This window comes from Colobus angolensis, unplaced genomic scaffold (assembly GCF_000951035.1).
Source record: "Colobus angolensis palliatus isolate OR3802 unplaced genomic scaffold, Cang.pa_1.0 Scaffold51, whole genome shotgun sequence".
Taxonomy (NCBI): domain Eukaryota; kingdom Metazoa; phylum Chordata; class Mammalia; order Primates; family Cercopithecidae; genus Colobus; species Colobus angolensis.
Window position 1 is genome coordinate 482,805 of NW_012118599.1, and position 13,638 is coordinate 496,442.

The window sequence follows — 13,638 nt, forward strand, 5'->3', positions numbered from 1 at the left end:
GTTAGAATGGCAATCATTAAAAAGTCAGGAAACAACAGGTGCTGGAGAGGATGTGGAGAAATAGGAACACTTTTACACTCTTGGTGGAGTGTAAGTTAATTCAACCATTATGGAAGACAGTGTGACAGTTCCTCAAGGATCTAGAACCAGAAATACCATTTGACCCAGCAATCCCGTTACTGGTTATATACCCAAAGGATTGTAAATCATTCTACTATAAAGACACATGCACATGTATGTTTATTGCAGCACTATTCACAATAGCAAAGACTTAGAACCCACCCAAAAGCCCATCAGTGATAGACTGGATAAAGAAAATGTGGCACATACACATTATGGAATACTATGTAGCCATAAAAAATGATAGTTCATGTCCTTTGCCAGGATATGGATGAAGCTGGAAACCATTCTCAGCAAACTAACAGAGGAACACAAAACCAAACACCGCATGTTCTCACTCATAAGTGGGAGTTGAACAATGATAACTCAGGGACACAGGGATGGGAACATCACACACCAGGGCCTGTTGGAGGGTGGGTGGGCTGGTGGGCGATAGCAGGAGGAGAAATAATGTAGATAACAGGTTGATTGGTGCAGCAAACCTCCATGGAACATGTATACCTATGTAACAAATCTGCACATTCTGCACATGTATCCCAGAACTTAAAATATAATAAAATAAATAAATAAAAATAAATATAAATTAAAAAAAAAACTAAGCTTCCACTTATTGCTCTAAAATGCAATTTAATAAATATGACTCTTCCTATAATAGAGGGATTTATGATAAAGCGATTTCATCACAAAACTTTTTATGAATTAATATTTAATGATTATATAATATAAACATACTGAAATGGTAGTGTTTAAGATAATACTTTAAGAATAAATTTTACATAAAAGAGAGGATATTGTTTTATATTTAAATTTTGGACATTCATTTGATTTTGAAGTTGAGTCAGTATTTTATGTTTTCAAATAGCAGTAACATTTTAAAGTGATTACTGTTGATGGGGTTTAATTTAATGCCATCTACTGTTAATGTATAGAAATGCTATGAAACTCTGTGATTATTTTAGTGTTAATATTTTTGCAGGTGGAGCAATGTTAAATGGTGAAGGAACAGGCACAAATACTGAGGAATTTTGGGCAAATAAAGGTGAATATTAATTTTAATTTGTTATTGATTAATGTAATTTGGTATTTTTTTAATGAGAGAAAATCTTAGAGGCAAACAATAGTTATGTTGAAATTTCAAGCCTGAATTACAATGGTATTTGATCTAATAGTCACAATATCCATAAATACTATATTTATATAACATTTTATGCAGTTTTGTGTATCTGAAATGAATAAAATCAAGTTGTTCAGTTTGACTCTTGGTTTTGTTGCTTGCTTTTTGGTTAATTTGAGATATTTTGTCACTTGGGATAACATTATTTGACCTGATTTATTGAATTTGGTGTTTGAGATATTGCTAAGTAACATTTTGTGGTTTGTGTTTTTTATTACATTTAAAATATCTTTTTTATTTTACTTGTATTATGCAATTTTCTTGAATTACTTGTGATTAAATAGCATTATAAGATGATCCAACCTTTTATTTCTAAAATATTTATGACTTTATCATACTAGGCTTAATAGTGACAAACTAGACGTTATAAAATATCATGTAAAAAAACCTTTTATTTCTAGACCTCTGCTCCGAATGTCCTGAAAATATGTCAATATAGTTGTTTTTCTTACTCCTAGGTTTAACATCCATTAAAAAGGACATGACTGACATAAGTCATGATTATGAAGATCTTGGCCTCTTACTCAAGGACAAAATAGCAGAACTGAACACTAAACTCTCCAAATTGCAAAAGGCTCAGGAAGAATCAAGTGCAATGATGCAGTGGTTACAGAAAATGAACAAAACTGCAACAAAATGGCATCAGACACCTGCACCTACAGATACTGAAGCTGTGAAGACTCAAGTTGAGCAGAATAAGGTATATTCTGTGGGTGCACCTATGGAAGACATGAAAGAGAATGGATTAGCAGTTGGAACGGAGCTCTGGTAGTCAGAAGCTCTGTTCTGTTTTCTAGCTCTGTAAACTTTAGCACATAATTTGACAGTTTTGTTTAATGTGCCTTTCTGTAGAGACTGATAATAATAGTTACTTTTTTAAAATTTTGGGCACAGCCACGTTATAGATTAGCAAACTGTTTGGTGTAAGCTACTTTGCCACCTTTAAATCAGTGTAAGCCTGGGATGTTAACCAGTCAGCTATTAGAAAAAATTTATTTAAGGGCTAAATGTATGAGGGATCCATTCTCTGTAGTATAAAAATAGGGTAGCTAATGCCTTCCTTTTCTTTAATAGATGGTATTTCTTTCTACAGCTGCCAAGGTTGGGAAAATGGCTTTATATAATGGTGGCAATGATGGCAAAATTTCTGCAAATTAACAACCTATATTTGAATTCTATAATGTGTTGCCCAATATTCACATGTAGATTCTCCACTTCTGGCAGCCTTTATTAAGACGGACTTTCTTACTTATTAAAATTTACTGATGTCATCTTTCTTTATTCCAGAGTGGCTTGTTTGAAAATATGAAATTCTTTCTCACTAATGGGGACAAGAGTCATTATCTCCATAGTCATAGTGTTCCTCTGTGGGGATTCCTTTATCACACAGTTGAACATGAGCTAAGAAGAGGAAAGGAAAATAATTAATGGCAAAATCCAGGCCCTCACCCACCACAGCATTTAACAGTAGATTTTTTCCTCTTTTGGTCATTCTAGAGAAAAAAAATCCTCTATCATTATTGTATTTTTGTCTTTTGCTGTTCACATAGTTTATTATTATTTTTCCCTTGTTAGTCGTTTGAAGCAGAACTGAAGCAGAATGTAAACAAAGTACAGGAGTTGAAAGACAAGTTGACAGAGCTGTTGGAGGAGAACCCAGATACTCCTGAGGCCCCCAGATGGAAACAGATGTTGACAGAAATAGGTATGTTGCGTTACTTAGATGAACGCCTGTGAAGAAAAGTGCAATCATTTTTCATGTTAATCATAATCTTTATCAGAAAACATTCAACAGAGTCACTTATTTTTGGATTTGCTTTAATGTTTCAGAATCAATTTTTGCATAAAGTGTCATTTCAAATTATATTGTGCAGAGAATTGGCATATCTTATGTGTTTTATGGTAAACACAGTAATTAAATTTATTTTTATGAAGAATGTAGATACTAGTTAATGAAGTGCTGTACATTGAGTACCTATTTTCATTAATGTTTCTTTACTTTTTACTAGCTTTTGGTACTTTATTATGCTTTATATATTTTCAAGCTGTATTATATTTTAAATATTTCTTTCTTTCATCTGGAAAAGGTAATGCTCCCTTCTCCTTCATGCAGTTACTTCTGGGACCCCTCCTGCTCCATGCTTTTTGCTCTTCTGCTCTTCCCCAATCAATTTTTTATCCAAAATTATCCTCCTACCCACATTCTGTCCTTGTGTAAACAGAGGAGTATACACTGCTCCTCAGAGGTACAGAATTTTCTTTATAAGCCCTATTGTCTTACCAATTTTTATTACTATCATGATGTAGTAAATGAGTGTAAAGGGGGTAGAAAAAAAAGAAAATGAGTATAAGAGAATGGTAATAATTTTCCCCACTTCATAGTTTCATTTGGAGAACCCAATAAGTTAAGTTGTATGTGCCTCAAACAAATAGTACCTGGCACATATTAAGTGCTATGTAAGTATATACTATGATTATAATAATTATTTTACTTTCAATTGTTCCATTACTAAATATTGTCCTTCCTTTAGAGTCTGGTGTGCTATGATAAATGTAGAAATCTCTAAGTATATTTTAGTTTGAAAAAGGTTACCCTAAGGGATCTTCATGTTCAGAGATATCTTTAATCCAACTTTAGAGATTCCTATCAAGTTGTAATTAATTTGCCCCTAATTCAGTGGCTGTCTTCTAGGATCTCAGAATTACTTGGGGAGAGTATTAGCAAACCCAAGTAATATCATGTAAAAAAAACTATTTTAGAATAGGAATGGGAATGCGGAATATGTAGTTCAGAAAACCTTCTTGATGAGCTTTTATATTTTTCCTTCCTGATTTATTGTTTTAATGGCATTATTTTGTTGTGAGATTGTGTTTGACCAGAAAATGTCATATGGAATGATGTTATTAGATAAGGTTTCAGTGATTGTGTTCTATTAAAGTCATCCCTTTAGTGTGTTATGCTAAATGAAAACTCTCTTAAATCAATTCATCACACCAACAGTGAATATTTATTGAGTGACTGTGTTGAAGTGCTGGAAGAAGTGCTCTGATCAGTAACCCTTGACTACAGGGAGCATACTGTCTTGAGGATGGAGAGAACAGAAAAGGCTTCCTAGCAGAGGGTAAATCCAATGGAATGTAAAGGAAGGATAGGATTGGGATGTATGGGGAGCAGGTATAGAATCTCAGGCACAGGACCTGTGTGAGCAGAAGCCTGTTTGGATTACAAGGGTGAAATCATCAGGGCTAGATTAGAGGATCATCTCAGAGTACAAACCTTCAGAGATTGTGGGAGGCCTCGAATGTCAGGCAAAGGTCTTCAGATTTTATTGTCTAGGTAACAAGGAGTTAGTTGTTGAAGGGTTTGAGCAGGGAAGTGACAGTTTTAAAAGTGACATTGTTTAGGGAAATGGTATTAGAAACAAGTGGCTTGCAGTTGAGAAACACTAATAGCAGGGATACTAGTTAGAAGACTGCTAGACTAGGTCATTAGTTCTCCAATGTGCTCCTGGGATCAGCAGCAACAGCATCACCTGGGAATTTTTTAGAAGTGCAGAATTTCAGATACTGCTCCAGACCTACTGAATCAAAAACTCAAGGTAGAGCCTGGAAATCTGTGTTAAAGATGCCTCCAGGTGATTGTTAATGCAGCTCAAGTGTGAGAACTACTGGTCTAGGTAAAACATGATGCTGTTAGCTCATCACCTGGATGGATTGTGTTAAATTATCACATGCACTCTAAAAATACATATCTATTATGTATCAATTTAAAAAATACAAATAATTTTTTAAAAATATGGTGAAGGCCAAAATGGAGTTATGGCATTGAGAATGTAAAGGAGGGCTTTAAGGTTTTATGATCAAGGACATAATAGAGTTAGGAAGCTCATAAAAGCATTTACTGAATTATTGCATCTTTATGACATGGGAGAAGAGATAACCTTTGAAAGATATCTAAAAGTCATACAAGTCCACCAGTTTTGAGAAGAATATAATGAGTTTTATTTTTTAATGTTGAGTTTAATTGGTGAGACTTCCTACTGGAACTTTCCAGCAGCTGGTTGTTAATGTGTAATTTGAATGGGAAAGAATAATTGGGGATAGATATACAAATTTGGGAGCAATTTGCCTAGAATGGATAAGTGAAGATTTTACATTAAGAGGATTATTGTTCATTGTTTTAGTAAGTCGTAGTTTAATAAACACACTCTATAGGACTTATAGAAGGAACGAGAGATCTCAGAATCCTGTCTGCTTTAATGAATATTCCATATTCTACAATATCTTCTAAAATCATATTCACAATTTTTTTCCCTATACTTCAGTTGACATACAACCATCAGACCTATAAAATCTTAGGTTAGTCCTTTAAGTAACTATGTAACAAGAGTCGTGAAAATGGGATTATAGCCATTATATATCATTTTGAATCATATCATACAGTCCTCATAGACATAGTCACGTTAAATGCAAAAAAAATCAAACACCAGTTTCATTTTTTTTCTTTTAGATTCTAAGTGGCAAGAACTCAATCAATTAACAATTGATAGACAACAAAAACTGGAAGAATCCTCCAATAATCTAACCCAGTTCCAGACTGTAGAGGCCCAATTGAAACAGTGGCTTGTGGAAAAAGAACTTATGGTCAGTGTTCTTGGGCCCTTGTCAATTGACCCAAATATGCTAAACACACAAAGGCAGCAGGTGCAGGTGAGTGTTACCTAATAACCTGTCTCTCGTGCACAGCAATTTGAGTTACTGAGACCAATGTTTTCATTATAAATATATTAACTTTGGTCAGTAGGTGTTTTATTTAACTGCTTTGAAGTATGTGTAATGTTTCACATGCCCATAAGATACTGCCCTGATGTTAGTGGGAATCCCCCAGAGAACTAAAGCTATGAGGCATCTTAGAGGCCTCCTTGAAGCCCATGAATGGGCCAAGTCTCCTGATTATTTCAGTCATATTGTGGGTGGTACAGATCCTGTTAAAAGGGCCTTCTTTGAAGTATTAATGCAATTAAGTAATATCTTTATGAGAGGCTAGTATATACTTTTTACTGTTTAGAAATTACTCCTTTGAGGTTTTATTTATTTTGATTATGGTAGTAGATAATGAAACTTGTAAAACTCATGCAGTTGAGTTCTGATGGGGGACAGAGAGAACAAGAAGAGGACAAAGAATAAGGGAAGCAGAGAGGGAACCCTGAAACCCAGGGTGTTAGTTAGATTAGTCTAGTTACAAAGCAGATAAATCCACAAGGGAAAAAAAATCCAAAAGAAGAGTTTTATTTTTTAATGTTTAATGTTTTTATAGTCAGGCGTAATAGCAGAAGCTCAGTGGTGGTTTCAGTTAGTTTTTTTAATGTATGAGTACTGGCTTTAGAGCAGGGAGGCTGTTTTATAAGCTGAAAATTCAAGTAAGTTTTGGTAAAAGTCAGATGTTTGAGTTCATATCTGTTCATAATCCAAAGACAATAAAAACAAAAGATAAAAGTAAATATCTGGGGAGAAATAATTGTCTTTACTCTTGGTAGTCTCCCAGAGATACACAGATAAATAAAATATAGATAAAAGTATAAAAGATAGATAAAATATGATACTAAAAGAATGAGATTTTTTGGATCATTCATTTTATGAGTCAGGTTGAGTCTGTACATTCTGAGCAGCATGATTTGTTGTCTAAAACCTTTATAATAAAGACTATAAACATCAATAAATTTTATGTTACAAAAACCTTTGTAAATCAGTGTATCATGAGTTAATATATTCTAACACCTTTATCACTGTGTGTTTTCTTTAATACAAAATTCCATAGGGTATTCCAAAAATCCTACAAAGACAAAAACGTGAATGGGTAAAAACAAATTTGGTGTAAGTGCAGTGTGAACTTCTCTAACAGCAGTGTTTCTCTTTTTATATGAAAATTCACACATGAATTTTTGTTTATTTTGTCCAGGTTTTTCCTTTAGGGGGATGGGATTAGTCTAGACAGGATATCTCATTGAAGCACCATAGCTTTTTGGATATAAGATAATTGTACTGCCCTTTAAGTAAAAAGTAGGAAAGTAATAACTAAAAAACAGAAACTAGAGAAATAATTACCATTTCTGTCTGTTTGGATACCAAATCTGTGTTTTCTACAATCAATTATATAATAACTTGTGTTTATTTACCCTTATTACCTTAGATTCTGCTGCAAGAATTTGCCACTCGGAAACCTCAATATGAACAGCTCACAGCTGCTGGTCAGGGCATTCTGAGCAGACCTGGAGAAGACCCTTCTTTACATGGGATTGTGAAAGAGCAACTGGCAGCTGTGACCCAAAAATGGGATAGCCTAACAGGGCAATTGAGTGACAGATGTGACTGGATTGACCAAGCCATTGTTAAAAGCACACAGTATCAAAGCCTGCTGAGAAGCCTTTCTGATAAACTGAGTGACTTGGATAATAAACTCAGCAGCAGTCTGGCTGTGAGCACTCACCCTGACGCTATGAACCAACAGTTGGAAACAGCCCAAAAAATGAAGCAGGAAATACAGCAGGAAAAGAAGCAGATAAAAGTGGCCCAGGCACTCTGTGAGGATTTGTCAGCACTGGTTAAAGAAGAGTACTTGAAAGCAGAACTTAGTAGGCAGCTAGAAGGCATCTTAAAATCATTTAAAGATATTGAACAGAAAGCAGGTTTGTCTACTTTTAATACATGTATTTCCTGGTCAGAAATAGATGTCATATATTGCTTATTTCCAAGATGTTGCCAATAATCCAGGACCCCAAAGAGACTCTGCCCCACTGTTAACATCAGTGAAGAGGAGGATGAATACGGGAGCTCAGAGAGTAGTTTTGTATTCATAGGCATATGTAATGTTAGGGTCATTCTACACATATAATCTGTTGGCAAAATTGACTTCCTGAAGGCCTATTAAAATCTCAGGTACCCCAAACTGGTTTTTAAAAGATGTAAATGTTTTTTGCTGTATGACAGTCTTATTTTGCCAGAAAAAAAACATGAAGAGTTAGTAAAAGGCTTTGCATCATCTTGTCATCTGCTGTTACTTTATCTATTCAGACATAGAAAACTTTTCTAGAGAAATGTGTGAAAGAGAGGCATTTGTCACTATTTTCCTCTCGCACTGTGGCTATAATTCTGTGGCAGATGTGTTGATATTTGTCAGAGGTAGCAGTGAGTTATTAGAATTCAGAAAGCCCTGATGAAGAAAGGCACATTTTGTTAAGTTTCTTCTGTTTGAAAAGTTTCTAGTTTTTTGCACCTAGTAAATACTCAAGTTATGCTTTTTAATTGGTTGGATTTACTGATCACAGCAACTGTTTCAGACTTATTCCTTTGTTTGACGTGATATTAACAATAGTAAATATCAGCTATTATCATTATTATTCTTAATGGTATGAACACTTTTATGTAATAGGTATTAAACTAAGAACTTTACATGTACTATAATCTGTACAGCACCTACCATTAATATTGTCAATTCACAGTGGTAGAAATTAGGCTTAGAGGTTTAATCATTTGCCTGGGGTCTTCCAACTCTGAAGAGGTTAAACCAAGATACAAACTCATGTAGTTTTTATGTGCTACATTATGTTGCCTCCATAATATGTAAAAGTCATAGACATGGCCAGGTGCAGTGGCTCACGCCTGTAATCCCAGCACTTTGGTAGGCTGAGGCGGGTGGATCACAAGGTCAGGAGATCGAGACCATCCCGGCTAACACAGTGAAAACCCATCTCTACTAAAAATACAAAAAGTTAGCCAGGCGTGGTGGCAGGCGCCTGTAGTCCCAGCTACTCGGGAGGCTGAGGCAGGAGAATGGTGTGAACCCACGAAGCGGAGCTTGCAGTGAGCCGAGATCGCGCCACTACATTCCAGCCTGGGCGACAGAGTGAGACTCTGCCTCAAAAAAAAAAAAAAAAAAAAGTCATAGATATGAAAAAGTCTTATTTGTTATTTTTCAACATAATTGAGAACTTGGCCATCATCACTTCTCCATACTAGAATAGAGAAGACACCAGCACAGCAGATGATGTGTGGCGTGGCCACTCCCTGCACCTTGACGCATTTTTACTTATTTCCTTATTCTTTGTTTCCCCCTCTCATCTGTCTCCTGCATCTTTTCTTGATTGTGTATTTTCTTGTGCCTACCTCTTACCTCTTTTCCCCTTTGTCAATGTCTTAAGTTCACTTGTAGTTCTTATAGTCAATGCTAAAAGCCCTTGCTTTTCAACAATTCTATATATTCAGAGATTTTTATTTTGGCTTTTCATAGATTAAATTAACATTTTGATGTAAAATAAATATATCTTGTAATTTTATTTCTAGAGAGTCATGTCCAGCACCTTCAGTCAGCCTGTGCAAGCTCTCATCAATTTCAGCAAATGTCTAGAGATTTTCAGGCTTGGCTAGATACAAAGAAAGAAGAGCAAAACAAGTCTCATCCAATATCCGCCAAACTCAATGTCTTGGAGTCATTAATTAAAGATCATAAAGACTTTAGTAAAACTTTGACTGCTCAGTCTCATATTTATGAAAAAACTATTGCAGAAGGTGAAAATCTGTTATTAAAAACCCAAGGGTCTGAGAAGGCAGCCTTACAATTACAGCTTAATACAATTAAAACCAATTGGGATACATTTAATAAGGAGGTGAAAGAAAGAGAAAACAAGTTAAAAGATTCATTGGAAAAAGCCCTTAAGTATAAAGAGCAAGTAGAGACTCTCCGGCCATGGATAGACAAATGCCAAAACAACCTGGAGGAAATAAAATTTTGCTTGGATCCTGCTGAAGGAGAGAATTCTATTGCCAAGTTAAAGTCTCTGCAGAAGGAAATGGACCAACACTTTGGTATGGTAGAATTACTGAACAACACAGCCAATAGCTTGCTCAGTGTCTGTGAGATAGATAAAGAAGTTGTTACAGATGAGAATAAGTCACTGATCCAGAAGGTGGACATGGTCACTGAACAACTTCACAGTAAGAAATTCTCTCTAGAGAACATGGCTCAGAAGTTTAAAGAATTTCAAGAAGTTTCCAAGGAATCTAAAAGGCAGCTTCACTGTGCAAAGGAGCAGCTAGATATCCATGATTCCCTGGGACCCCAGGCTTACAGTAACAAATACCTGACCATGTTGCAGACTCAGCAGAAATCACTTCAGGCCTTGAAGCATCAGGTAGATTTGGCTAAAAGACTTGCACAGGACCTTGTGGTAGAGGCCTCAGACTCAAAGGGAACCTCTGATGTTTTATTACAAGTGGAAACCATAGCTCAAGAGCATAGTGCACTAAGTCAGCAGGTTGATGAAAAGTGTTCTTTCTTAGAAACCAAGCTTCAGGGCATTGGGCATTTCCAGAATACCATTCGAGAAATGTTTTCTCAGTTTGCAGAGTTTGATGATGAACTGGATAGCATGGCTCCAGTGGGGAGAGATGCAGAAACATTGCAAAAGCAAAAGGAAACTATTAAAGCCTTTCTAAAGAAACTAGGAGCCCTCATAGCAAGCAACGACAATGCCAATAAAACCTGCAAGATGATGTTAGCCACAGAAGAAACCTCTCCTGACCTTGTTGGAATCAAAAGGGATTTGGAGGCCTTAAGCAAACAATGCAACAAGTTACTGGACCGAGCCCAAGCCAGAGAAGAGCAGGTTGAAGGGACAATTAAGCGTCTTGAAGAATTTTACAGCAAATTGAAAGAATTCTCTACTCTGCTCCAGAAAGCCGAAGAACATGAAGAGTCACAAGGTCCTGTTGGTATGGAAACGGAGACAATTAATCAGCAGCTTGAGGTGTTCAAGGTAGGAAACTGTCCCTTTTTACGAAGTGTTTTTATTGTAAATGAAGTTTCTAATTTGTATAGAAAGGAGATTGCCTATTTCGTAGAACCTTCTAATAATGATTGTCATACAATATTTGAGCCGGAATGAGCATATATGGAAGTAACACCCAGACAGGCGGGGCAGTTACAAGGCTACTGGTGATTTGGGACTTTGTGGAAAAAGGCCTGAGATAAAATCAGATCAAAGGGTGCTTGGCAAAGTTCCAGGCAAGCTAGAAACTGACATCATAGGGTCCATTTCTGAAGTCATTCACAATTGCCATCCATGGTGACTGGGGCTGTGGTTTGAACTCTATTGCAGATGTTTATCTCCCAGCATTTTCTTCAATGGTGAATTACCGTCTTTTCTGCCCCTTCTTTTTATAACTGTCTTCTCATCCTTCTTAATTTCATTTCTTCCACAGACATTTTTCTTCTAAAAGCTCATATTTTTAAAGGCAATATGGAGTTCTATGTTGTAATCTGTTTCATTAAACAAAGATCTTAGGCTCATGCCCCAGAGGATTAGAGGTGAATTTTTTTTATTGCATGATATAAGCTCCTCAGTGCCAAGAAATAACTGCCACTCAACAGTGATCAGTGACACTTAATGAATGAAACATTTAATAAAAGTGGTGGGCCAGTTTCCATGACATTGGATTTGGCCTTATTTATGATAGTGAGAACAGAAGTCACATCTGCATAGGGGACAAAGATAGGTTCATCCCTGGAAACAAAGGGTCCTAAATAGCAAGCGATTTTCTATATGGGGTTGATATAAACCTTTAGGGTTTCACAGTTCCTGTTATATTTATGAGATGTGTTTTACTGGCAAAGATATATTGCACCATTAGTGCATAAAGAATAAACTAAGACCAAATAACAGTTTATAAAACCATACATTATTTTCTTTGAGAAATGAATATGAATCAAATGGACTTCCAAATTCTATGCAGTTATATTTGACATACTCTTTCATTTGCTTGTCTTTGATAACATTATTTAGATGACAGAATCTTGAAAAATACCTTCTTTTTCTTTGTATTGTTATTACTATTATGATTATTTGCAGTTTATTAAACACCTTTGAAGCCTAGTTCCTTCGGGGCTCACAAGTCTGTGATTCTGTATTTAGTTCTTGATTCTTGAAGGTGAAAGAAACATTCTTATTGTTGACTTGAACTCCTTCATTGCTCTGTCAAAATTTTATATTTCTGATTTGCAAAATAAAGATTTCATATGAGAGAATCCTCTATTAGAAAAGCATAGTTCTGTGGTGATTGCTTCATCAAAGACTGGGAGAGATCTTGGGAGCAACTCTTCCTTTGTCAGTAAGTTTGGAATTCTCTATAGAACCCTGTCAGCACCTTAAAGATTAAATGACTGTAATCAAGCAGTGTTTATACTAATGAAATTTAACCACATTAAGTGGTTAAATTGTGAAACATGATTTCTTTCGGTTTCCTGTGCATTTGTTTAGAAAAAAAGACCTTCATTTCTCTTTGCTGCTTCTAACTACTTGTAAGACAGTGAACAAAAGTAATAGTACTGGTGCTGCTACTTGTGGGTGCCTCCCCTTTGGTCTTCCCAAGTACAGTGAAAAATGTGGCTCTTCATGTGGAGAATTGAAAGTAAGAAAAAGCAAGAGATAGGAGGAGCTTTCTCACCATTGCACTGAAAGTGTTTTGCAAACTGAAAACCCCAAACATTACCATTAATAGCTACAATGATTGTCTTATTTGATTGTGAAGAAATATAGAGTGATAATTTCTCCTAAAATAAACCATTTAGCATGCTGTGTTTGTTTGCTTTCAGATTATTTGGAAAGAGTTGATTAATTTTATTGAAATTCAGCAATAAAGAACATCATGGCATACTTTCAGTATCTTGAAACCCAGTGACTTAAAAAAAGTTTTCAAGTAGACAAATACTCTGCATTTAGTATATTCCAGTGCCATAGGTTAAAAAGGACAAGAATATGATTATGGTAGCTCACACAACCACTAATTCCATTTATCTGTGTATGTGTGTGTGTATTCTTTAAAAATAGTAATTATAATAATCAATAAATCAATTTATTATGGGCTTACTATGTGTCAAGCCCTACTTTAATTTGTCTTTAATCCTGTTAACAGTCATGAGAGGTAGATGCTGTTACTATTCTCCATCTTATTATAAAGAAGCCTAGGCCCAAGGAGGTTAAGTGACATGTCCAAGGTCACACAGATGGTGTCAGAACCTGATTCTTTTGATGAAAATGATGCAATATTCTGTGTAAACTTTATTTGTCACCCATGTTTCACATCTAGTATTTTCTCTGGGGAATTTTCTTATCATCTTTGCTGTAGCCTGATTTAGACAGCCTGAATAGCCAACCATTGTTCATTTTAACCCAAAATACCAAGAACACCCACTTAAGGAACGTGTTCTATAAAACTAGCTGCTACGAGAAATGTGAGATAAACATGTAAAACAGTCTTAGAAACTGATGTTATGTAGGTGCTGTGATGTG

General features: G+C 35.5%; 1 protein-coding gene across 4 annotated transcripts in view; it reads left to right on the top strand.

Moving 5' to 3' along the window:
* Positions 1 to 13,638, top strand: part of DST (dystonin) — a 496,305-nt gene that overhangs the window by 391,812 nt on the left and 90,855 nt on the right. For all 4 annotated transcript variants that reach the window (XM_011960180.1, XM_011960181.1, XM_011960182.1 and 1 more), the window contains 6 exons: positions 1,097 to 1,159; positions 1,753 to 1,994; positions 2,870 to 2,999; positions 5,805 to 6,004; positions 7,485 to 7,980; positions 9,635 to 11,106. In XM_011960180.1, coding sequence (XP_011815570.1) covers positions 1,097 to 1,159; positions 1,753 to 1,994; positions 2,870 to 2,999; positions 5,805 to 6,004; positions 7,485 to 7,980; positions 9,635 to 11,106 — 2,603 coding nt within the window. The remainder of the gene's footprint in view (positions 1 to 1,096; positions 1,160 to 1,752; positions 1,995 to 2,869; positions 3,000 to 5,804; positions 6,005 to 7,484; positions 7,981 to 9,634; positions 11,107 to 13,638) is intronic.